Source organism: Halichoerus grypus, chromosome 2, assembly GCF_964656455.1.
Source record: "Halichoerus grypus chromosome 2, mHalGry1.hap1.1, whole genome shotgun sequence".
Taxonomy (NCBI): domain Eukaryota; kingdom Metazoa; phylum Chordata; class Mammalia; order Carnivora; family Phocidae; genus Halichoerus; species Halichoerus grypus.
Genome location: NC_135713.1, coordinates 165716169 through 165741493, shown reverse-complemented (window position 1 = coordinate 165741493; position 25325 = coordinate 165716169). Strand labels below are relative to the sequence as shown.

At 38.7% G+C, this 25325-nt stretch overlaps 1 protein-coding gene and 2 pseudogenes across 2 annotated transcripts in view; 1 reads left to right on the top strand and 2 right to left on the bottom strand.

Annotated features, from left to right (window-relative positions):
- Window positions 1-21978, top strand: part of GOSR1 (golgi SNAP receptor complex member 1) — a 56322-nt gene extending 34344 nt beyond the window's left edge. For both annotated transcript variants that reach the window (XM_036113542.2, XM_036113541.2), the window contains exons 7-9: window positions 5954-5983; window positions 15031-15113; window positions 18066-21978. In XM_036113542.2, the coding sequence (XP_035969435.1) occupies window positions 5954-5983; window positions 15031-15113; window positions 18066-18190 (238 nt within the window). In that variant the 3' untranslated portion in view covers window positions 18191-21978. The remainder of the gene's footprint in view (window positions 1-5953; window positions 5984-15030; window positions 15114-18065) is intronic.
- Window positions 8789-9546, bottom strand: LOC118549265 (serine/threonine-protein kinase VRK2 pseudogene; annotated as a pseudogene).
- A 2438-nt stretch (window positions 21979-24416) lies between the features above and the next one.
- LOC118549271 (large ribosomal subunit protein bL20m pseudogene) lies at window positions 24417-25054 on the bottom strand (annotated as a pseudogene).
- Window positions 25055-25325: the final 271 nt, after the last annotated feature.

Below are 25325 nucleotides of genomic sequence, written 5' to 3'. Positions count from 1 at the left end.
ATTGCATGGCTAGAACTTCCAGTACTATGTTGAATAAGAGTGGTGAGAATGGAGTTCCTTGCCCTGTGCCAGATCTTACAGAGAAGTGTTCAGTCTTTCACTGTTAAGTATAATGCTACCTGTAAGTTTTTGTAAATACCCTATCAAGTTGAGGAAGTATCCCTCTATTCTTATTTTTCTGAGAATTTTTCTCATGAATGGCTGTTATGTTTTGTCAAAAGCTTTTTAGCCTGTTCATATATGGTGGGTTACATTGATTGATTTTTTAATAATTTTTTTAAAGTTTTTATTTAAGTTCCAGTTAGTTAACATACTGTGTAGTATTAGTTTCAGATGTACAATATAGTGATTGAACAGTTCCATACAACACCTGGTGCTCATCACAGCAAGTGCAATCCTTAATCCCCATCACCTATTTAACCCATCCCCCCTTACCCACCTCCCCTCTGGTAACCATCAGTTTGTTCTCTATAGTTAAAGAGTCTGTTTCTTGGTTTGGCCCCTCTCTCCCTCTTTTCTTCCCCTTTGTTTATCTGTTTTGTTTCTTAAATTACACATATAAATGAAATCATACAATGTCTTTCTCTGCCTGACTTATTTCACTTAGCATAATATTCTCCATCCATGTCATTGCAAATGGCAAGATTTCATTCTTTTTTATGGCTGAGTAATATATATATAAATATTCATACACACACACACACACACATCCAAGACTGGATACCATTCTCATCATTTACAGATAAACTGAGACTGAGAGAAGTAACTTGATCATCAGTCACACAATTAATAGCAGAAGTGGGATTCAAATTCAAGCAGTCTGACTTCAGAAATTCGGCTCTCACTATCTCAATAAATGATAGCTCTCTTCCCCTCTTTCTCCACAGTCAGTTTTAGTTTCCCTTACTACTACTAGATTATGACTTATCTCTACTTTAATAAAAATCTGTACTCTTAAGGTTCATTCCATCTCTCTATCCTTCCCCTTTCCTCTCATCTAGCAACCTCCATGTCAGTGGAGGATCTCTCCATTCTAAATTTTATCATTCTAGGAAGCAATTTAAATAGCTACAGAGGACAGACTATCCATATTCTAGACTCAACAGTTCTTTGACCCTTCACTCCAAAGAATGAACATATGAATGCTCTTATAATTTCGTTAGTCTTTCTCAGATTTGGTAACTTTTTCCTTGTTCATAGTCATCATTCAATTTTTGTCTTTTTTTTTAAGATTTTATTTATTTGAGAGAGAGTGAGCAAGAGAGAGAGGGAGAGAGCACACAAGTGGGGGGAGGAGCAAAGAGAGAGGGAGAAAAAAATATATATATATATACATTCCACATATAAGAGAGATCATGTATTTATCTTGCTCTGTCTTGACTTATTTCACTTAGCATAATGCTGTCATGGTCCATCCATGTTGTTGCAAAAGGCAGTGTTTCATTTTTATTACCACTGAGTAATATTTCATTGTATATATCACAATTTATCCATTCACTTGTTGATGAACTTAGGTTGTTTCCGTATCTTGGCTTTTGTAAATAATGCTGCGTTGAACATGGGGATGCATATATTTTTTTGAGTTAGTATTTTTGCTTTCTATTTTTTGCTTTTTATTTCAGTTCCTAGAAATGAAATTGCTGGATCATGTGTTCTATTTTTAGTTTTTTGAGGAAATTCTATACTGTTTTCCATAGTGGCTGCACCAGTTTACATTCTACCAGCAGTGCACAAGGTTTCCCTTTTTTCCACATCCTTCCAACACTTGTTATTTCTAGTCTTTTTGAAAATAGCCATTATAACAGGTATGAGGTGATATCTTACTGTGATTTTGATTTGCATTTCCCTGATGATTATGATGTAGAGCATCTTTTCATCTATCTTTTGGCCATTGGTATGTCTTTTTGGAAAAATATTTATTCAGGTCTTATGCCATTTTTTATTCAGATTGGGTTTTTTGGTTTTGTTTTGGTACTGAGTTGTAGGAGTTCCTTACATATGTTGGATACCTCCTAGCAGATACATGATTCGCAGATATTTTCTCCCATTCAGTAAGTTGCCTTTTCATGTTGTTGATTGTTTCCTTTGCTGTGCAGAAATTTTTTAGTTTGGAAAAAAAAATTTTTTTTAGTTTGATGTAGTTCCAGTTGTTAATTTTTGCTTTTGTTGTTTTTGGTGTCAGATACAAAAAAATCATCACCAAGATCTATGTCAAGGAGCTTACTGCCTGCATTTTCTTTTAGAAGTTTTATGGTTTCAGATTTTATGTTCAAGTCGCCAATCCATTTTGAGTTAATTTTGTGTAGGGTGTATGATAGTGGTCCAGTTTCATTCTTTTGCATGTGGCTGTCCAGTTTCCCCAACACCATTTATTGAAGAAACGGTCCTTTCCCCATTGTGTATTCTTAGCTCCTTTGTCATAAATTAACTGACTATATATGTGTGGGTTTATTTCTGGGCTTTCTGTTCTGTTCTATTGATCTATATCTGTTTTAATGCTAGTACCATACTATTTTAATTACTATAGCTTTGTAATATATAGTTTGAAATCAGGGAGCATGATGCTGCCAGCTTAGTTTTTCTTTTTCAAGATTGTTGTGGCTATTCAGGGTCTTTTATGATTCCTTACAAATCTTAGGATTATTTGTTTCATTTCTGTAAAAAAAATGCCATTGGAATTGTGATAGGAATTGCATTGAATCTACATATTGCTCTCGGTGGTATGGACATTTTAACAATATTAATTCTTCCAGTCCATGAGCATGGAATATCTTCCCATTTATTTATGTCTTCTTCAGTGTCTTTTATTAATGTCTTGTTTCCAATATATAAGCCTTTCACCTCCTTGGTTAAATATATTCCTAGGTATTTTGTTCCTTTTGATGCAGTTGTAAATGGGATTTTCTTAATTTCTCTTTCTGATAGTTCATTATTAGTGTATAGAAACAACAGATTTTTGAGTCATGGGTTTTGTATTCTGCAACTTTGCTGAATTCATTTATTCTTTTTTTTTTTTAAAGATTTTATTTATTTATTTGAGAGAGAATGAGAGAGAGCACATGAGAGGGGGGAGGGTCAGAGGGAGAAGCAGACTCCCTGCTGAGCAGGGAGCCTGATGCGGGGCTAGATCCAGGGACTCCAGGATCATGACCTGAGCCGAAGGCAGTCACTTAACCAACTGAGCCACCCAGGCGCCCTGAATTCATTTATTCTAACAGTTTTTTGATTGAGTCTTTAGGGTTTTCTCTATATATAAATAAATGGCTATATGTAATATGTCACCTGCACATGGTGACAGTTGCTTCTTTCATTCCAATTTGGAAGCTTTTTATTTCTTTTTCTTGCCTAATTGCTCTGGTTAGGACTTCTAAAGCTGTATTGAATAAAAGTGGCAAGAGTGGGCATCCTTGTTTCTGATCTTGGCTTTTAGCTTTTTATCGTAGATGATATTAGTTGTGGGCTTGTCCTGTATGGCCCTTATGTTGAGATACATTTCCTCTGTACCTGCTTTGTTGAGAGTTTTTATCATAAATGGATGTTGAGTTTTGTCAGATGCTTTTTCTGCATCTGTTAAGATGATCGTGATTTTTATCTCTCATTTTGTTAGTGTGATGTATCCCATTGACTGACTGTAGATGTTGAACCATCTTTGCATCTCTGGAATAAATCCCACTTAATCACGGTGTATGACCCTTTTTTAATGTATTAAATTTGGTTTGCTGACATTTTGTTGAGGATTTTTACATCTGTGTTCATCAGGAATATTGGCCTATACAGTAGTCCCCTCTTATCTGTGGTTTCACTTTTCATGGTTTCAGTTACCTATGGTCATCTGTGGTCCAGAGGCAGGTGACCTTCCTTCTGACATATTGTCAGAAGGTCAGTAGTAGCCTAACGCTACTATTCATTCCCCTCACGTCATCTCATCACATATGCATTTTATCACCTCATATTATCACGAAAAGAAGGGTGAGTACAGTACAGTAAGATATTTTGTGAATGAAAGATGACATTCACATTACTCTTATTGTAGTATATTGTTACAATTTTTCTATTTTATTCTTAGTTATTGTACTCTCTTACTGTGCATAATTTATAAGTTAAACTTTATCATAGGTATGTATGTATAGGAAAAAAACATCGTACACATAGGGTTCACTGCTCTCCATGGTTTGAGGCATTCTTTGGGGGTCTTGAAATGTATCCCTCATGGATAAGGGGAGACTAGCAGGGAGCCTGCTTCTCCCTCTGCCCCTCCCCCTGCTTGTGCGCTCGCTCTCACACTGTCTCTCTCTCTCAAATAAATAAAATCTTAAAAAAAAAAAATGGTTTGGGGGCGCCTGGGTGGCTCAGTCGGTTAAGCGGCTTCCTTCAGCTTGGGTCATGATCCCAGGGTCCCAGGATCCTGGGATTGAGTCCCATGTCGGTCTCCCTGCTCAGTGGGGAGTCTGCTTCCCCCTCTTCCTCTGCCTGCCACTCCCCCTAGCCTGCCACTCCCCCTCATGAGTGCGCGCTCTCTTGCTCTCTCTCTCAGATAAATAAAATAAAATAAAAAATGGTTTGCTGAGATTGGCAATTTAATTATTTACTTTCATTTATACTTCCTGCATCCTAAAATGTCTTTTTTTTTTTTTTTGCCCTTCAATACACTAAAAGGCTCTAATGGGGACAGTCAATCAAAAACAGTTGTGTTGAACAAGGAGATATTAACCCAATTCTAGTTAACCACCCCCTCTTTTGTGAGTTTATGACGACCTTACGAAGACACCTGTAGGTGTATGTATTGTCTGTCTCCATAGTAAGGTCTGTAGAAGTTAGTACCTTATCTTTGTAGCCCCTGTCTGATGCAGTTCTCTTCCAGGGCACTTCCATATACATTTGTTACCAAAATAAATGCATACTTATCAATAGAATTCACCAGAACAGTGAGTTTATATGGAAATTTATATCAACTTTATGCTTAGATTTAGAATTAGTCCATAGTTACTGAGAAACTACTGTAATAATAGCAAAAAATACTTAGTGTTTACCATGTACCAGCTTCTGTTCTAGTCACTATATATAAACTTCTCTAATCCTCTTAACAGATAGGGCTTTTTTTTTTTTTTTGCTTGTCTGTCATTCCCATTTTACAGGTGAGAAAATTTAGCCATAAAGTAATTTACCTAATGTCAGATAGCTAGTAAGTAGTAGAGACAGCATTCAAAAGCCACATAGTCTGGCTCTTAATTCCTCCACTATCTTTGTAATTTTTGAAAAAAAAAATTTTTTTTTTTAAGAGGGGGAGAGGGGTGAGAAGGAGCAGAGGAAGAGGGAGAGAGAGAATCTTAAGCAGGCTCCATGTCCAGCATAGAGCCCAACTCGGGGCTCCATCTCATGTCCCTGAGATCATGACCTGAGCCAAAACCAAGAATCAGATGCTTAACTGGCTGAGCCACCCACGCTCCCCATGTTATTTTTGAAATTCTAATCACAGGGCTTATATAAGGTATTTATGACATTTTTTAAAGTTCATCTTTGTCCCCTAATTCCTACAGTAACTTAAGATGAAAATTATATATGGTAGATGAGTTTAATTTATTTCAGAGCCTAGAATATTCTCCAGATGCTTTCAAAAGTCTTGAGTATTCTGTTTATATAAGTGGCTGAGAAGTTAATCTCTAAAATGTAGAAAAATTGGGGTGCCTGGGTGGCTCAGTCGTTAAGCATCTGCCTTCGGCTCAGGTCATGATCCCAGGGTTCTGAGATCGAGCCCCACATAGGGCTCCGTGCTCTGCAGGAAGCCTGCTTTTCTCTCTCCCACTCCCCCTGCTTGTGTTCCCTGTCTCGCTGTGTCTCTCTCTGTCAAATAAACAAAATCTTTAAAAAAAAATAAATAAAATTAGAAAAATTAAGTACAAGTTTTAAATGTGCCTTAATAATTTCAGAATTTTAATTTCCATTTTATTTGCAGCTCAGATCGTCTGATAGAAGAGACAATAAGGTAGGAAAAAATTTTTGTTTTACTTTAGTGTGTTTTTTGTTCACTTGCAACATAAATGAACAGATTAGGTTAACCCTGTAACTAGAGTTAAAGTTAATTTATCATTCTTAAAGATGGGAATTTCACTGGATTGTGATGTATTTTTACTGCATCCTTTTATCAGAGACATTTGAAGCCCAAAATATTTGTTTCTAGAATTAGGCTGATTTACCTAGGTTAATTTTTCTGATTAATTCATACTCAGTACTTTCAGCTTCAATTTTTTCATTCTCACTTTTTAATGGAAAACCATCTTAGACGTGTGATTTGGTAAGTGTCTTATTTATACCATTTATGTAGATTTGGTTTCTGTCGCAGCAGCTACAGAAAATCTTCTGCAGTAAGATTTAGTATTATCTGTAATAACACTGAAGTAGTTTATTGTTTAAGGTAAGGGACATTCATTTGTTGGTTTGAACTGCTTAATTCTCTAGGTTTGGTGAATTTTTAGATACTATCTTATGACAGTAAAAAAGTAAATGAACTAGATCTGATCTCTACAGTTTAGAATTCAGCAATGTCTAAAGCATTTTTCAGGAAAGGTATAATAAAGTACATGGAAACATCAACAAACATATGTACCTTTACCGGAGGCCATGGTATTGTGCTCAAGTGCTTTACGTGCTTTATTTTATTTAATTTCTTCAATAACCCGTGAAATAAACACTGTGTTCAAAACAAAAAAGAAATTAAGGTAAGTAATTTGCCTATGATCACATGACTGATACATTGTGTTGAGGATTCAGATCCTCAGATCTGAATCTCTATAATTCTAGAACCAGAGCTCTATCTAAATGACTATTATATTTACCACCTGTAGAAAGAGTATAAGCTTTGGAGTGTGATTTGGTTTGTGCCACTTATCAGATCTCTGTTCTTGGATAAGTTACTCTGGGCCTTCATTTGTTATGTGTTTAAAAACAGGGATTGATGATAATACCTACCCTAAAAGATTATTTTGAAGATTAAAGATAGTATGAGGTAAAATGCCTAATACAGTGCCTGGCTGATAGTAGGTAATCTGTAAGTAGTAGCTGTATTATTAATGCAGACTTTTTTTAAACTTTTTATTTTGATATTTCAGATTTCAGAATAATTCCAATAGTACAAAGAATTCCCATATACCCTTTACTTAGATTCCCCACCTTAACATTTTGCCACATTTGCTTTTTCACTTTTTTTTCTGAACTACTTAAATTGCAGACATGATGCCACTCTACCACTAAATATTTCATCGTTCATATTTTAAATATGTATTTATATTGATAATGGACTCATGGATTCTTATTTTATTCAGTAGGTTATAATGTTTCTATCATTATTTAATAAAGTATAATCTCTTACAATAATACACAGTTACCATATCTGGAGATTTTGTTTAAATTACATGCACTGGGTTGTCCATCTGAACAAAGTTTTTGCACCATTGCCTAATTGTCAACTGAAATATCTTCCTTGTGACTCGTTCCCTTTCATCAGCACATAAAGTGAAACACATTTGCCAAGGTTTGTTTGTTTTTAAAGATTTTATTTATTTATTTGACAGAGACACTGAGAGGGAACACAAGCAGGGGGAGTGGGAGAGGGAGAAGCAGGCTTCCCGCCAAGCAGGGAGCCCGATGCGGGGCTTGATCCCAGGACCCCGGGATCATGACCTGAGCCGAAGGCAGACGCTTAATGACTGAGCCACCCAGGCACCCCTTGCCAAGGAATTTTTACTTAAAGTTTCCCTATTATCCTTTTCCCTTTTTTCTTCCTTTTATTTCCTCCTCTTTCTACCTGATCTTCTTTGGACCAGGCTGCCTTAATTAAGCTTTTCAACTCAAAGCTGGACTACTTAAGGGCTGGTAATTATGAGTATAAAAATTTGGAATACTTCCTAGCATAAGAACATTTGAGAACCGTTGAATCACTGCTACTGCTATTTTGCTAATTAAAAAGCAAAAAAATGTAATTATAAGGTTTTTTTTATTTTACTATTTCCCTTTATTTCAAAATCTGGTAGGTATCACAGGTGAAATTTTATTGACTCTTTTTTTTTTTTTTACATGGTCAGTGGTCCTTTTAATAGAAAAGGCAATAATATACAGTTGTTTGCACCAACTAAAACTCGCCAGAAAGTATCAGTTTAGGGTAACAATTCAACAGCCATTAACAAGTGCAAATGTCTAATTGCCTTTTAGTGACATGGGGTCCTTTCAAAGCTGTTTTTAAATTATTTATATGGTTTAGCATATTTGAAAATACTTTTATAAATAAAGTTTACAAAGAATATAATTTTCAAAGGCAAACTTTTTCAGTAATCACCATTTTTTTTTTACTAGCATAACATTAGAATTGACTTTTTGTCTTGCTGAGAGAGCAACTAAGAAAGTACAGTTGCATTGACCATATTGATTGTGAACAAAGCAACCATCAGTGGGACTCTGCACCATATATTTTCAATATTGACCTCCTACTTCCTTTTCCATGGCTTTCTGGGTTGGCTATTGGATTTGGACTGCAGTGTAATAAACAGCTAAAGTTTAATTAATGGTAAATGAATACAAGACATAGGTTATGACTTTAATTAGGGAATTGTTGAATTAAGTCTGCGTTGGAATGCAAGGCAGTACAATCAATATCCAATAAAAGGACTATGTATGTAATTTACCTGCAAATGTGTTTCCAATACCATCAAAGTGACTTTAAATAAATAAGATATATGAAAGGCGACTAGGAGAGATTTCCACAAGTTAACACTTTATAGTTTCAGAAAAGATTTCCTTATTGTTGAGAGATGGTATCTTCTAAAACTCTGATAAGGGCCTGGTGAAAAACAGGAATAATTCTTCCCATATGCACCTTTACCAAATCTACTCCCTAGTGGGCATCCACGCTGGTAAACTCTATTGTCCCATTATGGCCTTTTCTAAGATTTCCTGATACTCTTTGTGGTTCACATTGGGACATTATCTGTAGCAAAGTCCGTAATCTGCAAGATAAACCCGCTCAGGATTTCTGTAACCTAACAGTAGATTCGCTGCTTTTATATCACCATGAACATATTCAATTTCGGATACCTAGCTGCAGGACATTGACTTTTTAAAAGTACCATTCTGGTCTGAGATCTTCTGTAAATCTATTCCTAGTCTTTCCGTTACCATAAATCTGTAACTTCTGCCCCTGAATTTAGTAATACCGGATCCATAAAACAGAGGAATTCCTAAATAATCAAGTTGTTTGAATTCTATCCAGTTTTTGATATAGTCTTTTTTTGCAGCTCTTTGATAAAATTTAAGTTCTGAAAATAAAGGGCCATTTTCTTGATATTCCACTTTTACTACATGTCTTGCATCTTTATCTGGTTTATTTGTGGGGAAAGCTAAATATATCAGTCCAAATCCTCCAGAGCCAATCATTTTGCCCAGCATCCATTGCTTTCCTTCCATATCATCCAGAACCTTGCCTTCTGGAAGTGGAACAGGAAGTTTGTATTTCTCATTTTTTCTTGGTGGCATCACTTCCCGACGGCAGCTCCTCCCGCGGCGCGGCGGGGCAGGCGGAGAGCGGGCCGCAGAAGTGCCGCTCCACCCGATGCCCAGACTGGGAAGGAGAGAGGGCTGGCCCGGCCCTGGGTTTCCCTCACCCGAAATTTTATTGACTCTTAAGCTAGTTATGATTACTTATAGATAATATAAAATTTAAGTGTCAGACAATATTTTTGCATATTCTGTATGTAACAATTTACTTTTTCCTTTTGGAGATTTTAAGAATATGTGCACAACTGAATATAGACTCTGGCATCAATTAATTGAAAAGAACTAATATTTTTAATATTTATTCTTAAGCTTTAAATGTATAACTAGTATTGTCTGTTGTTGAAAAAATAAATGTCTGAGTTTAGTTTACAGAGCAGGTAAGAAAATTCCAGTAAGCACATCAATGATTTATCATTTTAAAAGCATTATATATTATTTGGAGCTTCTGTTTTGCCTCTGAGTATTTGACCCTTGAAATAACAACAACCTAGATTTCACTCAGTGACTCCAAATGATGCAATGAGATGAGAAAGTACGTCTAGATATACTGTGTGTGGTACTGGCAATCATGCATATTCAACAAGATAATAACATAATGTATGATGATAATATCCATTCTCTAAGGAATACAAAGTGCTTTGTGGAAATTATTTTTTAATCTTCTTTATCTACTTCTGAGTCAAAGTGCATGGGAGATGGTGATAGTCCCAGTGTAAAAAACAGAGGCATATATGATTCAAAGATTGCCTTCAGAAGCTCAGCCTCTCTTTAAATGAAATTGTGTTACTTTATACAAGACCATAATACCCGTTTTAAAGTACATTATAAATTTATGTTAAAACAACCACATTTTAAATGTATCGTATTCTATCACAGACATAATTATGAATAAGAATGATGCAAAGGATGTTGTTAGTTTGGACTCTTGTGTTCTTTTTGTTTTTTTTTTTTTTTTTTTTTTTTTTAAGATTTTATTTATTTGCAAGAGAGACAATGAGAGACAGAGAGCATGAGAGGGAGGAGGGTCAGAGGGAGAAGCAGACTCCCTGCTGAGCAGGGAGCCTGATGTGGGACTCGATCCCGGGACTCCAGGATCATGACCTGAGCCGAAGGCAGTCGCTTAACCAACTGAGCCACCCAGGCGCCCTCTTGTGTTCTTTTTGGTTTTTGGATCTGAAATTCGGTGTAAAATTAACATTGCCGGCTTCCTTCTGTTTTACTCTTATCTGGTTGTTCTCCAGGCCTGCTCCACTGCACTGGTCCTGGGGTGCCCTTTTCCTGTTGCCTTCAAATAACCTCCTTTATTGGATCACCTATTTCTTGAATTTAGTGTCTTCCATATTCTTAGTTTATTCCCTCATTATGCTGGACCACGTTCTTTAGTAGTTTCCTGAGAAAGAACAGGAGGTACAATTTTGAACTTTTCACATCTATTCTTGATTCATTGTTTAGCTAAGTTAGAGTTCTAGGTTAGAAGTAATTTTGAAATTTGTGAAGGTGCTATTTTCAGTACTTTTTTTTAAAGATTTTATTTATTTATTTGACAGAGAGAGAAAGAGCACAAGCAGGGGGAGTGGCAGACAGAAGGAAAGGGGAAGCAGACTCCCCACTGAGCAGGGAGCCCAACACGGGGCTCCATCCCAGGACCCCGGGATCATGACCTGAGCCGAAGGCAGACACTTAACTGACTGAGCCACCTGGGTGCCCCTTAAGTATTATTTTTTAAGTCCAGTGCCAATTAAGATATCTGGTCCTTAGTATGTGATGAGCTTTTTTCTTCTGGAAGCTTTTAGGGCCTTTTTCCCCCATGTTTTGGGTGTTTTTTAACCTCCCCATAGTGAGCTTAGCATGCATCTTTTCCAGTTCATTGCACTGGGCGTTGGGTGGGCTCCTACCATCTGGAAACTCATCTTCAGTTCTGGGAAATTTTCTTAAACTATCATTTTCCCACCTCCTTTTTCACTGTTTTGTTTTCTGGTTTTTGTTTTTAATTTTAAAAGGTAATAAATGTGTTGGACCTTCTGTTTTTCCTGTCTTGTCTTCATTTTCCATTTACCTTTTTTTCTACTTTCTGAGGGGTTTACTCAGTTTGTCCTTTCAGCGCTTCTATTACGTTTTAATTTCCATTCTTTTTTTAAATTTACACCTGCTCTTTTCTAAGGGGTGAGTACACTCTTACACACACATATACACATGCATATATACATGTATTTATATGTTTATATGTTTCATGGATGTGATGCCTTCTTTTCTCTCTCTGAAGACATTAAATATAATTTAATTTTAGACTTTCTTGAGCTTCTATTATTGCCTCTGTTTCCTCAGATTCACTTTTCTGTTTGCTGGTTGGTTTGTTTGGATCTCTGTCTTTCATTAGAGGCTCTTCTCAAATTTGTAGTGATTCTTCGTTCTTTGTTCATATTTATTTTTTTTTTAAGATTTTATTTATTTGACAGAGAGAGAGAGTACAAGCAGGGGGAGCAGCAGGGAGAGGGAGAAACAGGCTCCCACTGAGCAGAGAGCCCGACGTGGGGCTCGATCCCAGAACCCTGGGATCGTGACCTGAGCTGAAGGCAGACGCTTAACCAACTAGCCACCCAGGCACCCCTCTTTGTTCATATTTAAGGGTAAGGCTCCAAAATCCAGTACTTGGAAGCCCATTCTGTGTCCATGGGTGGTGGGACACTTGCCAAGTAGTAGGCCTCACAATGGATGATCAGAAGGGGGCCTGGCTGTTTCATTGGGAGCTTCAAAGTGTCATTATCTCTGAGGTCTCTTCTAGGTTAGATCTTCTACTGAACTGGGGGCAGTCACCTGACTTCATGGTTCAGGGAGGGTAATATAGGGGTCTGGCAGTTCCTTGTACAAATTTCTAAGAATTTCCATCTCTAGCTGTATTCCACAGTTTTACCTTCAGAGATACCTGATCCCCCTCAATTCTTGATCTTTTCTAGGATCTGCGAAAAACTTTATAATCATTGCTTGACTCATAGTGGTACTAAGGTGAATAACTGCGGCAGATTTGGTGCTGATAATGTTATTCACATTTCTTAGTCTTGTCAAGTGGAATTCCTGCAATTTTCTTTTCAATTTCCTTTATTAGATATGTATGTTTCAGAAAAGTACAATGTTCTTATTGGAACAGTTTAAAAGTAAAATGTATAAAAAGTTCATCTCCTGGTAGTGTCCCTCCATTCCTATCCCCTGAGTAACATGTATTAACTGACAGTTGTTAATGTCTTTCTAATAAGCTCTCACTGTCATACAAACATATACAAAGATGTTTTATTGCTTTAAATGAAAAAGGATTCATACTTCACACATTCTGTGGCTTGCTTTAATCATTCAGTATATCATAAACATTCCTCCAGGTTAATAGAAATAATGCCATATTATTCTTTTTAATAACCAAATATTATTTCATAGTGTGGTTATATCATAATCTGTTAAACCATTCCAAAGTTGTTTCCATGGGAGGGGGGGTGTTTTTGTGTGTTTGTCTTTTACTATATCAAACAATGTTCTAATATATATCCTTTTATCTATCTCCTCATACATTTTTGTTTCTTCGCCTCCTTCTCAAATCTTGAAATTTCAGTTTTGATTTGCCATTTGCTTAGAGTACTCCCTCTAGCATTTTCCTCCAATAGGATACCTGGTGTTGCCTGTTCAAAAGTACTTTCAGTCAGCTCCCAGATAGGTCAGGCTATTAGAGACCCCTAAGCAGAGGCATATCAGGTGGTAGTGGATGGCCCAGCAGTTTTTTTCTTCTTCAGGGCTTGGCATCACACCAGCTGGTGGACTGTCAGCTCTCAGCTTATAGGTTCCTCTGGTTGTGCGTAGCAGCCCTTTATCAGCTGCAGGTAGTGGGAGCAGCTCCGTCCATCACTGCAGCTCCCATGCATGCAGGTCCATCTCTTCCACTCTCTGGGCTCCTCACTATGCAGTGAAACCTAGGTCTTTGCCCCAGGCTTGAAGGAAAATCTAGTCTTCCCCGCCATCAGTTCCTTGGTTCTTCCCTTGCTTGAGAGAGTATAGCCTACCTGGCTTTCTTCCCTGGAGATTTCAAAAGAACTTGGGATCTCAGATGGACCCCTCCCCTTCATATCTGCCTTGTTCTTGTGTTCCTCCATGGAGGAAATTAGACCAGAGATGAGGTCAGGAATATGTGCTCTGATCATCATCTTCCCAGAATCTCTTCATCTCTGTTGCTATTTTTTTTTTAATGTTTCATATATTTTCAGAATTATTCAAGAACATTCTGTTTCCTGCTGTTTTTATAACATCAGTATCTATAGCACTCCCCTGTGTGTTACATATCAAAATGGATACTGACCCTGCCCTCTAGGTTTCTAATGTCCAGGGAGATAAGGCTGTTGAAAGTTAATCCTGGCAGTGATAGCAAAAAATATTAACTGAGATTCTTTTAAACAGTACATCAGAGTAGTCACGTGGAAGAGACTGTTCTCTTTGTAAGAGAAGGGACTTTACCCCATCTCTCTCAGTCATTTAGTGAATGTGTAACCTTTGTCAACTGGCTTGGAAACCCAGCAAAATGTTGAATGTGTCTCCTAAAATCTGCCTAGTTGGGGCGCCTGGGTGGCTCAGGTTGGTTAAGCGTCTGCCTTCAGCTCAGGTCATGATCCCGGGGTCCTGGGATCCAGCCCCTCATCAGGCTCCCTGCCCCACTGGGAACCTGCTTCTCCCTCTGCCTCTCTGTCTGCCTCCCGCTCCCCCTGCTTGTGCTCTCGCTGGTGCCTTTGGCTCAGGTCATGACCCCAGGGTCCTGTATTGAGCCCCATGTTGGGATCCCTGCTAGAAGCCTGCTTCTCCCTCTCCCTCTCCCACTCCCCCTGCTTATATTCCCTCTCTCACTGTCTCTCTCTCTGTCAAATAAACAAATAAATAAAAAAATAAAATCTGCCTAGGTGGTTCCCAAGTAGAATTCTGGAACATAATCTTTTCATAAATTAAGGACTGGTTATATATGAATATTTTGTGATGTGTTACACTTTTGGTTCTATTTTTATGATCATAATTTCCTACTTTCCTCTCAACAGTTCCTGATTAAGGATATTTTAGTAGCTGGCCCCTTTGAAAACCATTTTTTTTTTAAAGATTTTATTTATTTCAGAGAGAGTGAGAGAGAGAGTACAGAGGGAGAGGGAGAAGCAGGACTCAATCCCAGGACCCTGGGGTCATGACCTGAGCTGAAGGCAGATGCTTAACTGACTGGGAAAAATCACAGGAAATGGCCTACTGCCTTGTCCAAAAAGACATCAGAGGATAGCAGCGGGGCTGGAGTGGTCATTTGGGAAAAGGACAGTGTGAAGGTGACTTGGGAAATGATTTTTATTTTTTGCCTGTGCTTTTCAAGATGATGTTGCTTATCTTAGTTTTCTGTTCACTTTTTAAGAGTATGGTGGATCCATGCAGGGTAATTTTAAATGCCAATGTAATTAATTATCTTCTCTCTTACCCCTTCAGCATTGCTATGGCAACAAAAGAAAATATGACTTCCCAGAGAGGAATGTTGAAGTCAATTCAGAGCAAAATGAATACTTTGGCCAGTATCCTTTTGAAAGTTTGAAGTCTCTAGTTTTTCGCAAGGGGGAGGTGTCTATGCTTGCTTTTTTTTTTTTTTTTTTGGTCAGGTTGCCATCATCAGTTGAGGCCATTAGTAATTACATAATATGAATATGCCTTGAATTCCTACTTTATAAAAGTTGATACTGTTTAGTGCCATTTGTAAAAGCTTGTACACCAGAAGTCTGATATTAGTAGATTTAGAAAAAAATTATAAATGTGAATTTTCAAATTACTCATAAAATTATTTTACATTTTAAAAGCTCTTGAATCCATGTTAGAACACTACAGTATATATTATTCTTACCTCAACATTGTAAATGACGTGCTTTTTCTTCTTTTTCCAGTTTGGAGAATTAAGTCAGTGGCAGATGCTTAGAAGAAGGAAGGAGACAGACAGCCATACATGTAGATGAGTTGTAACTGCCAGTAGAGTATTTTCATGTGACTCTTCATGCACAAGCTGAATGCTAGGATAGTTTATTGTGACCTCTACCTTTTTAATTCTTGAGTTTCCTGATTTGAATTAGGATTACTAATATTTCCATGAAACCCAGTGGAGAAACTGGTAAGCCTGCTACTCTGAAACATTTTGTTTACTCTCTGAAAAGTCAAGCCTTTTGGAGAAAAAAAGCTTTCTTTCCCAATTACTAAGGGAGGAAGGATCTATAATTTTCAAAAGTTGAGTACCTTCTGGTCCAAGATAATTTAAGGTCACTTTTAGTTTGATACTTACTTGCCTAAGGAGTATCCTGAAGTGTATTGGTATTTTCCAGTTTTTTGTGAATTTTGTTCCTGTTTCATTACCCTAAGTATGAAACCACACATCCACAATCATTTGTATTTTATATAGGGCTATACAGTTTACAGAGTACTGCTATATACATTGTATCATCAAATTATAATACTTCCAGAACAATGTGTGTTCAAAAAAATCAAGTAAAATGGGTATTAGTCAGGACTCCATAGAGAGGTAGTAACAGAAACCCAATTCAGACTGACTGAAGGAGGGAAAGGAGGGAATTAATTTGTTTATATTTATCTAAAATTCTCCGGTAAAATTTGGCCTAAGGCATGGATCGATTCAAGAGCTCAGATTTTATTGTCAGATTTTATTATTAATCTGCCTTTCCTCTCTCTTTTCCCCCTACCTACTCCATCTCTTCTTTCCTATGGTTGGCCTCATTCTCAGATTTTCTCCTCATGGTGACAGAGATAGCTATACGAGTCGCCTTCTATTAGTTCAGAAATCCCCATGGAAAGGGGGGTCTTTTCTAATAGCTGTGATAAAAGTCTCAAGAGGACTGTAGTTTCCCCAGCTAGAGTCACTAATAATATTCTTCCTAGCCAATCCTGAGTTTGTACATATACCTGATGGCAGAGCACAAGGTCAGCCCACACTATTACATGGACTGAACTAGATTACTATGTAGGAGAAGGAGGGGGCTCCCTAAAGGTAAACTGGACAGAAAGGTGCCCATTAGAGACAGGGTTTCCTAATGCCAGAAGTTTTGCGTACTCCTTATAAGGGGATTGTTGATCCTTTTACTAAGCAAAAAAAGATTAAGCATTTGCTCTATTTGAGATTCGTACCTTGTAAAAGTTTTTTTTTTTTTTTAAGATTTTATTTATTTGACAGAGAGAGACACAGAGAGAGAGGGAACACAAGCAGGGGGAGTGGGAGAGGGAGAAGCAGGCTTCCCGCTGAGCAGGGAGCCTGATGCAGGGCTCAATCCCAGGACCCTGGGATCCTGACCTGAGCCGAAGGCAGACGCTTAACGACTGAGCCACCCAGGCTCCCCATACCTTGTAAAAGTTTTTGCCTATTATTTCATGCTTCCTGTTCTTGTATATTTTAAAAATTATTTCTGCAAATTTTTTTTTCGTTATTTCAAAAAGCACATTAATGCTTACAGTATGTGAAGCTCTATTCTGGGTAGACAGGGAAATTCAAGATTAGTAGAAGACATGGTCCTAATCATATAGTATGTAGAATATATAAGTGCACGAATATAGTCCCTGCTGAGTAGTTTAGTTACAGGAAAATGCAATCAGGATTCACAGGGTGGAGGTATTATTCCAGCTGTCCAGTATTGTAGGTGGTTTTTGTTGTGGTTTTTTGACTTTGATAGGATATCTCTCTGTTAAAGAGGATGCACTGCAGGTATATTGTTGGACATGCAAAACAATACAGGATGCGCAGGCATTTGCTTTGGTCTACAACATACAAACTAGAGTATGAAGATACTTTGAAATACTAAGTAAAATATAGTTGTGACTGTTTCTAAACCTCTAAAATTGGAAATTTCCTTTTTTTATGTTTCCCAAGTAGGACAGCTAGAACAGTGTAACCCACTTTCCTACCATATCCTACCTACTGCTGCAAAGTAAATTAAAAAATTTAAATAATTCACCAGCAACTGATTTATTCAGACCCTAGAGTTGGTTCCCACCAACTGTCCAGTTCTAAGGGGGTTATCACCCTGTAAAGAGAAGATCAGTTACTTCTTCAAAACTCTTCTGGCAAAACTTCCTACTCTCCTGAGAGAAGGGGGTTTAAAGAGAGATGGAGAGGTGGGGAAGGGGGAGGGAGCGGGAAGGAGGGAGTAGGGGGGCGGAACAGGGTGGCGGTGGCAGTGGTAGGTGGCTGTTACCTATGCCTCCCTGCCCTGCATTGTTCCTCCGTTCACACAGTGGCTCCCAACCTGACCTGAAGCTTGGTAGTAATTCCTCGATTTGTTTGGGTCCTTGTTTAGTAGGACACCCCCAGCTGGGGCATATGTTTTTTAAAGACTCCCTCAGTGTAATTTTCTTCCCTTGTATTTCTTCTTATTATTTATTGTTTCTGGACTACACTGATCTCTATTTTTGTGACTCCTGTGACTTTTCACTAAAGAGGCTTCTTTAAATATGACCTTAATAAAGATTTCCCAAAGATCATTTTCCTGCTGTGAACAGCCTGATCCAGCGGATCAATCTTAGGAAGCGGCGAGACTCCCTCATCCTGGGCAGTGTCATTGGTGTCTGTACCATCCTGTTGCTGCTGTATGCTTTCCATTGATGGAACATCTCCGGGGACTCTGGACAGCCACCACTTTCACACCCTGATCTGGAATAAGGAAAAGTAGGAAGGAGAAGTTGATTGTCCTGATGATTAGCCTGACCAGCAGGATTAATTCACGACTGATAGCTCTGGACTCTGTCACGTGGTCAGGTTGAGCTGAAGCCACAGTTTTTCTGTGCTCTCTTTTCTAACACACATTTCCTTCTGTTTTTAGTTTAAAAAAAAAAAGTTTTCAGTTGCTTTTGTCCTCCCAGGAGGTAAGTAAACCAATCAGAAACAGAGTTTCTGTGCTTCAGTAATTGTGTTGAAGGCTGATGACAAGCCAGGTCTTAGAGCTGGACTCCTCAGAAGACCAGCTTTCTCTGTATCCAAAGACTGCTTTCCTTTTAGCCCCCAGATTGGGTTGTGAATAAAAATAGTTCTTGTCCTTTTATTTTACACTCATGATGAGAAATCACAAGTCATTTCTTGATAAGCTGTGCTATAAATTTCTACTCTGCGTCCCTGTTTTGGTATTCAAGGAAAATTACATTTTTCACAGATTCTTTGAGATGCCAACAGGTGAACTTCAACACAATTGAGGTTGTCTGAAACAGAAGACAAACACTGCAAAAAAGCTTTTTTTTCCTTCTTCTTTTTGTAAATTGTATGCACACTAGGGTTGACTGTATTACTGGAAAAGCATCAAGAATAACAGGCTTTTTTTGTCAGTCATTGTTTTGATTTTTTGTTTATTTCTTCCATTGGATTAATATTTCCTACTACAAGTAAATGAAATTTCGGTTCTACCATGATAAAAGTAACTAATAGCCAGTGTCTGTCATTGCCCCCACCAATTCCTCATTATGTCAGGATTAACCCTGAATGAGGGGACTGCTCAGTTTTCAGTGAGATCTATTCAACAAGCCACATTGTAAAAAGACATTGATTTGCGGGGTCACCATCCAGATAATTCCATTTATAAATGCTCCATGATCTAGGAGCAAAAGTTTGAGAACTACTGCCTGATGTATTAGGAATTCTGAGTTTTACGAAGACCTATTTACTCCAAATCTGTTTTTTCCAAACATCCAGAGAATGGTTTTACTGTTGAAGGTCCATGTGACAGAATCTCTCTCTGCACCTGTCTTCTATCATCTGGACAGTGACAAAATTTTAAACCACCCACCAGAATTCTTTTCAGGTTTAACCATTTCTCCGTTTCTGTAAATGTATGACTTGTCTAACTGAACTACCACAAATAGCTTGAAGACTTCAACATCTGCACTCCTCACCAAGAAAGAAGGTTGCTCTTCACCATTGGAATTGACTCTGGTACTTACAGTATTGGCTTCAGACTGTGCCACAGGGAATAAAAGGGTATTAGCATGTCGTTCTTACCTGCATTACAGTGCGTAGGTGATGACATTCAGATGAGCTTAATACACAGGCTGATGGCTGTGCTGACCGCTGGTCTGGTACAGAAACTGAGAGGTTTTTCCTTCTGGTGTCTAAGTTTTATTACGTCCTGGGTATGAAAGGCATTTGATACATTTTTTTTTTTTAAACTATGGGGTTTATTTTTCTAAATATGGGTTGATCGATCAGTTACTTGATTGGGGATGCCCTTAAAAGAAAGTAAGTTTTCCCAACGTGACCCTTAAAGGATTAGAGAAGTTCATTTATTAAATTCTCTGTTGGGAGAACAAAACTTCTCTCCCCTGACACTTTATTATTATCTTTGATTTTTCAAAGGGCCTTGATTGGTGGTTGTGCCTCAGCTAGAATTTATGGGACTTTCGTTGCTATATGGTTGGCATTTATAAAATCTGAAGTATCATAAATAAAGTTATTTATTTAATTATACTACCAGTGTTTTTTACTGGTCTGATTATTTGGTACATTCATTAAAGCTGATTGTGTGAGAGTAAACCGAGGACCTGAGCTAATTTAGCTTGCTGCACTAAGCAAACACATACTTTTGATGGGTGATGAGCCTTTCAGTTAGGGTTATGCTTAAATGAAGTAATAGAATTATGTTGGTTATTTTCTTTATGAAAAGAAACTAGTTCTTCCAAGGAAGTTGAAAAAGCTTGGTGTAGATGTTGGTGTCAGGTAGGTCTGTCTGACTAACCGCCCAGGGCTGCAGCCCATAGTGAGGTGACCCAGGGCAAATGTAGATAGCTAGGACAGGGCTCATCCTCTCCTCTTACAGTTCCTGCATTCGCAGAAACAAGCCCTGGAATAAGGAAATAGAAGTATGCCATTTACAAGAAGAGGATTTGAATCCCATGATAGCTGATTTGAACTCTTTCAGTTTCGTGCCATTCAATTTGTTTTTTTTTTTTTTTAAACCATCCTGGTTTCCTCCCCTTTCCTTCTGCCCTTACAGACCTGCTGCTAGGCTCAGGGGCCAACTGTAAGTTGCTTGTTAAAGCTGGGAGGTCAGAAGGAAGTTGCCTCTTAGGGGAAATTATTCTCCCTCAGCCATTTTCTTATATAATAATGGATCTTTCCTTTGGGATCATTTTAGTAACTATTCAGAACTATCTTTTTCACTAAGAAGTATGAAAAACCGTGGCAACACAAAGGACAAAATTCCCAAAAATATACTTCTGAGATTTTGTTTTAATGTGTGCTGATAACTTTAGTTAAAAATATTTAATTGACTAAGTTCAAACCCAGATCTCCCAAGTTCTTCAGTTGATCTGTCCTGGCTCTCTCTCTGTTCTTCTTAGTGTTTTTAAGGATGCTGAAGGATTTCCTGTAACCTGCATTGCTCACGCTTTATTTTTCTAGTGTTAGAAAAGGGCTTTCCTTCTTCACTATTCCTCTCTCCTTTGTACCAAAATTCACTTGTATAGAGAATGCCTTTTTCCCTACTGCAAATCAGGCATGGAAGTAAAATGCTAAGAATTGAGACAAGTGAAGAGAGGAGACATCACGCGGGCACTTTTTATACCTGAAACCAAATAATATTTACTTTAATTCTTTCCTACTGGATGCTGAATACATCTGACTAGGAAAATGTACTTACTGAGCCTTTTGATGTCATGACATTTGGCCTCTATGGAACTGAGGCACCTTGGACTTGCATTCCCACCATTGATTTCCTATTTCACTGTTAATGATCTCAACCTGATGAAAAGGACTTTAAAGAACTGGACTAACCTTTCTGGTTTTCTAATACCTCATGTTTGATCATTAGCCAGATATGATTTCTTAGAAATTGACCCAGTTCTCTAACTTGCCGTGGAGGATAAATGGCCATGTCTAGGATGACACCAAAGTCTGTGGCAAATGTAACTAACGCACAAATGGATTCCACTCAGAAAAGTAAAATGATTGCGCTCCATTCTCCTTTTGGGTCAGAGGTTGTTTAGCCTGGTCTCTACTCAGATGCAGGGCTTTTCATCATGGTCTTTATAAACCAAGCTTGTCGTTCTTTTATAAACCTGCATATCCTTAAGCTTCTCTGGGAAAAGAAAATAAGGAAGGACTAAGTGACTCTGAAGGATGTTTATTGGATAAAAAGCTGAGACAAAGCTGAGCCATGTCTTGAGGGATCTTAATCAATTCCAGTCACACTTTACCATGATGAAAGATGTTTCCTCATGAAAAATGCCAATACAGATTTTTAAAAATCTATTCCAAATGCACTTTCTTATGTTTTTGCTTTTAAAATAGCTTCTTGGAACCAGATTTATTGTATTTGTACTTAATTTTTGTTCTCATCTAAATGTGCATTTTCTGACTGTATAGGAGAAGCTTTGTTATGTAATTTAATAATAAATTAGAAATCTAAATGGTTGTGCCTGTGGTTGTTTATATTGAAACGGTACCATCGAGGCAGTGTGCAGTAGTAATTATGAAATCTTTGGTATCTGTAAGTATTTCTTAAGATGTCCTAAAACCCAGGGTGAAACACCACAGGTACTGAAAAGCTGCCCATCACCTATTGTTCGAAAACATCATAGGAATATTCCACTGATAACCCAAGAAATGAAGGAGAATCTCTTCTCAAAATGAAACTTCAGAAGGTATGGTGGAATGTAAAATTGTAGAATTTAGCCAGAGAAATGGGTTTTTACCCTCCCTAAATAATGACTTTTTATACTACAGACCAGAACTTGATTCTCTACCCCACCAGAGAATTTGAAAATCCCTCATGTTCCATTACCTCTCCAAAATGTCCTTATTCATGTTTTCTGCATCCTTTTTTAAAATAACAGTATAATTGAAATAAAATGCATGTACTATAAAATCCGCCCTTTTAAAGTGTACTGAAGGGTTTTAGTTACTATTAGTTGTGCAACCAGCACCACTAACTTCAAAACATTTCATCATCCCAAAAAGCAGCACTGTCCCCATTAGCAGTGACTCCCCACCCCCATCTCTGGCCTTTTTATCCAACCAGACTGTTCTTACTGTTTTGGCCACCCCAGTTTTTCGCTCTCATCCATTCACATGGTTTCCAGAGTACCCCCTTCTTTCTTGAGATCCTAACGTTTTGGCTATGAACCTGTGCCCAGCCCTGTATGTGTGCATCCCCACGTAGACCTACATAAAATCCAACACCACTCTTAGTGAGGTTAGCCCTCCCTTTTACAGATAAGGGGACAAGCCCAGAAGGATTCAGTGATTTGCTCAAAATCAGAGTGAACAGTAAGTAAAGCAAGGATTTGAATCTTGAGGGCTTTTTGATGCCAAATACTGTGCTAGTTCCGCAAAATACCATTTAATCTGTACTGCATGATTATGAGAGAAGATAGGAAAGAACCACCAATTTTGCCTGGTTTTAAAAGTGATACATTAAAATCTCATTTAAAGTCCTACAGCTTGATTATTTTCAAGGAATACTAACTAGTGGCTGAGTGCTTAGTAAAGAGGATTTGTTTGTAAATCACTTCCTTTACGAGAACTAATGTAATGCATTGAAGTTGTTTTAAAAAAAAAAATGGTTTTTAGTGGCTTTAATTGGACCAAACTTCCTGTTCAGCTCTTCCTACTTTCTAGTGTAGAACCTCACAGTTCTTCCTAGAGATGGCCGACTGGCCGTGGTATGCTCCATTTTCCTTTCTGGTTGGAATGGCTTTGATGGGCTGCCACTCCTATGGAACCTGCCCTTTCCTTGGGAAAGGATCTGAAGCCCTGCCCCAACATGCCTTGTCTGATGGCAGAGATGCCTAGAATTTAAATTTTAAAAAAGGTGGGGGGGTGGCTGGAGAATCTCACTGAAGATATTATCAGGACATTTTCTCTTGTTTCTCTACAGCAAAAGCCAGGAGAAAAGTATAGTCATCCTGAATATATTTGCTGGCTGAATTGGAACAAAGAGGAATGCACTTTAGCCTGATGCCTTCCGCTCCGCCCAGCTAAGATTCCTCAGCTTGCAGAGCTCTTTATTACTAAGTCTCTGAAAACACTTAAAAGCTAAGAAGATTGGGTGCTGAAAATCTGCAACTGCTTAGAGGAATCCCAGAGATCACTTGACGATGTTCTGCTGCCCTCGTCAAATTATCATCTAATTTGTTATCCTGATCTGTGGTATTCAGTTTCCCTCTTTGGGATACAAAGCTCTTAGGAAACCGACACTTTCTCTTAATTAGTGCATTTCTTCTAGATAGTCTCAAGCATCCAATTAGTTCATGCTTTTACTGGTGAAATTGCTTACAGCTTGAGGGAGAGCAGGCAAATATGATTGGTAACTACTTTTAAATCACTGCTGAAAAAGTATGGTTTAAACATAATCATTTCCCCCAAAGTGACTAGTTATCTCTATGAGTGTGGCACATAATTCATAATTCTCCTGGATGTATGTGCACTCATGGATAATGTGCTAAGAATATGGCATTGTGTTTTTCACTCTGGAATAAGTCCTCAGTCCCCACCTTGTCCTGTCCTGTCCCCCATTGCATGTCCCACAAGCTAGGGCCCTATTGTTCATTACTAACCGCATGTGACCGTCCTGAGCTGGGTGTCCTACCTCTCATGTACCACCTTTCAACGTGCTCTGCACACACCTGCCTGGTTTATCTTCCTGAACAACTTCCAACCTCTCATCGCTCTGTTCAAGAATATCTGGCAGCTCCCTATTATGTTTGCCAGTGTGTTATAGTGAGTTAACACTCGGAATATACACCCAGCACTTTGCTACATTCATACATCACACAAAATCCTGTTCACTTCATGAGGTAGTAGTCTTTTACAGATAAGGAGACAAGCCCAAGAGACCAGAGTACTCTTTTTTTTTTGAACACCACGTGAGCTTTATTTGCACAATCTGTGTAAGATTTCTGACTCTATCCCAATGAGGGAAGAAGGGGCCTTCTCACACCTGTTATTAAACTGCAAATTAATTGCTGATCAAACTTACCGTTGACAATTTTTAGCCCGCTTTAATTACTGTGATCATCAAGGGGGAAAAACCTTTTCGTAAGACACTCAGCTGCAAAGGGCAGGCAGCGTGGGACTCGCCCTCAGTGATCCTGCACCGCCCTGGAAAATGCGCCTTCGGGCTCTTTCCCGCCCCCCAGGGCGGCCGCAAATCCTGCCTGTCGCCTCCTTTTGGCCAAAGCCGCCACAGATGTAAAAGTCTTCGCTCCATAGACGGCTCCGTCCGCAAGTACTGTTGCGCTCCGCCTGGCGCTTAACTAAACGGACAGTGAACGCTGGGTCCTGGGAGGCAGCTGTCATGGGACTCATCCAGAGTGTCCCCGCGTCCCTCTTCAGTCTCCCTGCTTTGGGGCATTCCACAAACGCTCTGGTCACAGCTCTGAGCGCCGGCCTGAAGCACCGAACCTTCCTTGGCCGGAAGTGCCACGCGCCCTGCAGCCCCTGGACCCGCGCGTGGCGGCCAGTGAGGCGGCTCCGCAGCCAGAATTACCCCCCCACCCCCACCCCCACCCCAGCCCAGCCCAGCCCCCGCCATCAGCCGCCCTTTGCCTACGGAGCGCTTCCTCATCCCTTGCGAGCTGCACGCTGCGGGGCTGCCCAATGCACTAGCAAGAGCAGCCGTCCTGTATTGTGCCGCCGGCTCGGTCACTTCTAGACCATGGGCCAGGGCACTGAACCGCTCTCAGTTCAGCTTTCTTATCTGCAAAATGGACTCTAGCAACTTTGCGCAGTTGTAAAGATTGAATCAAGTAAAAGA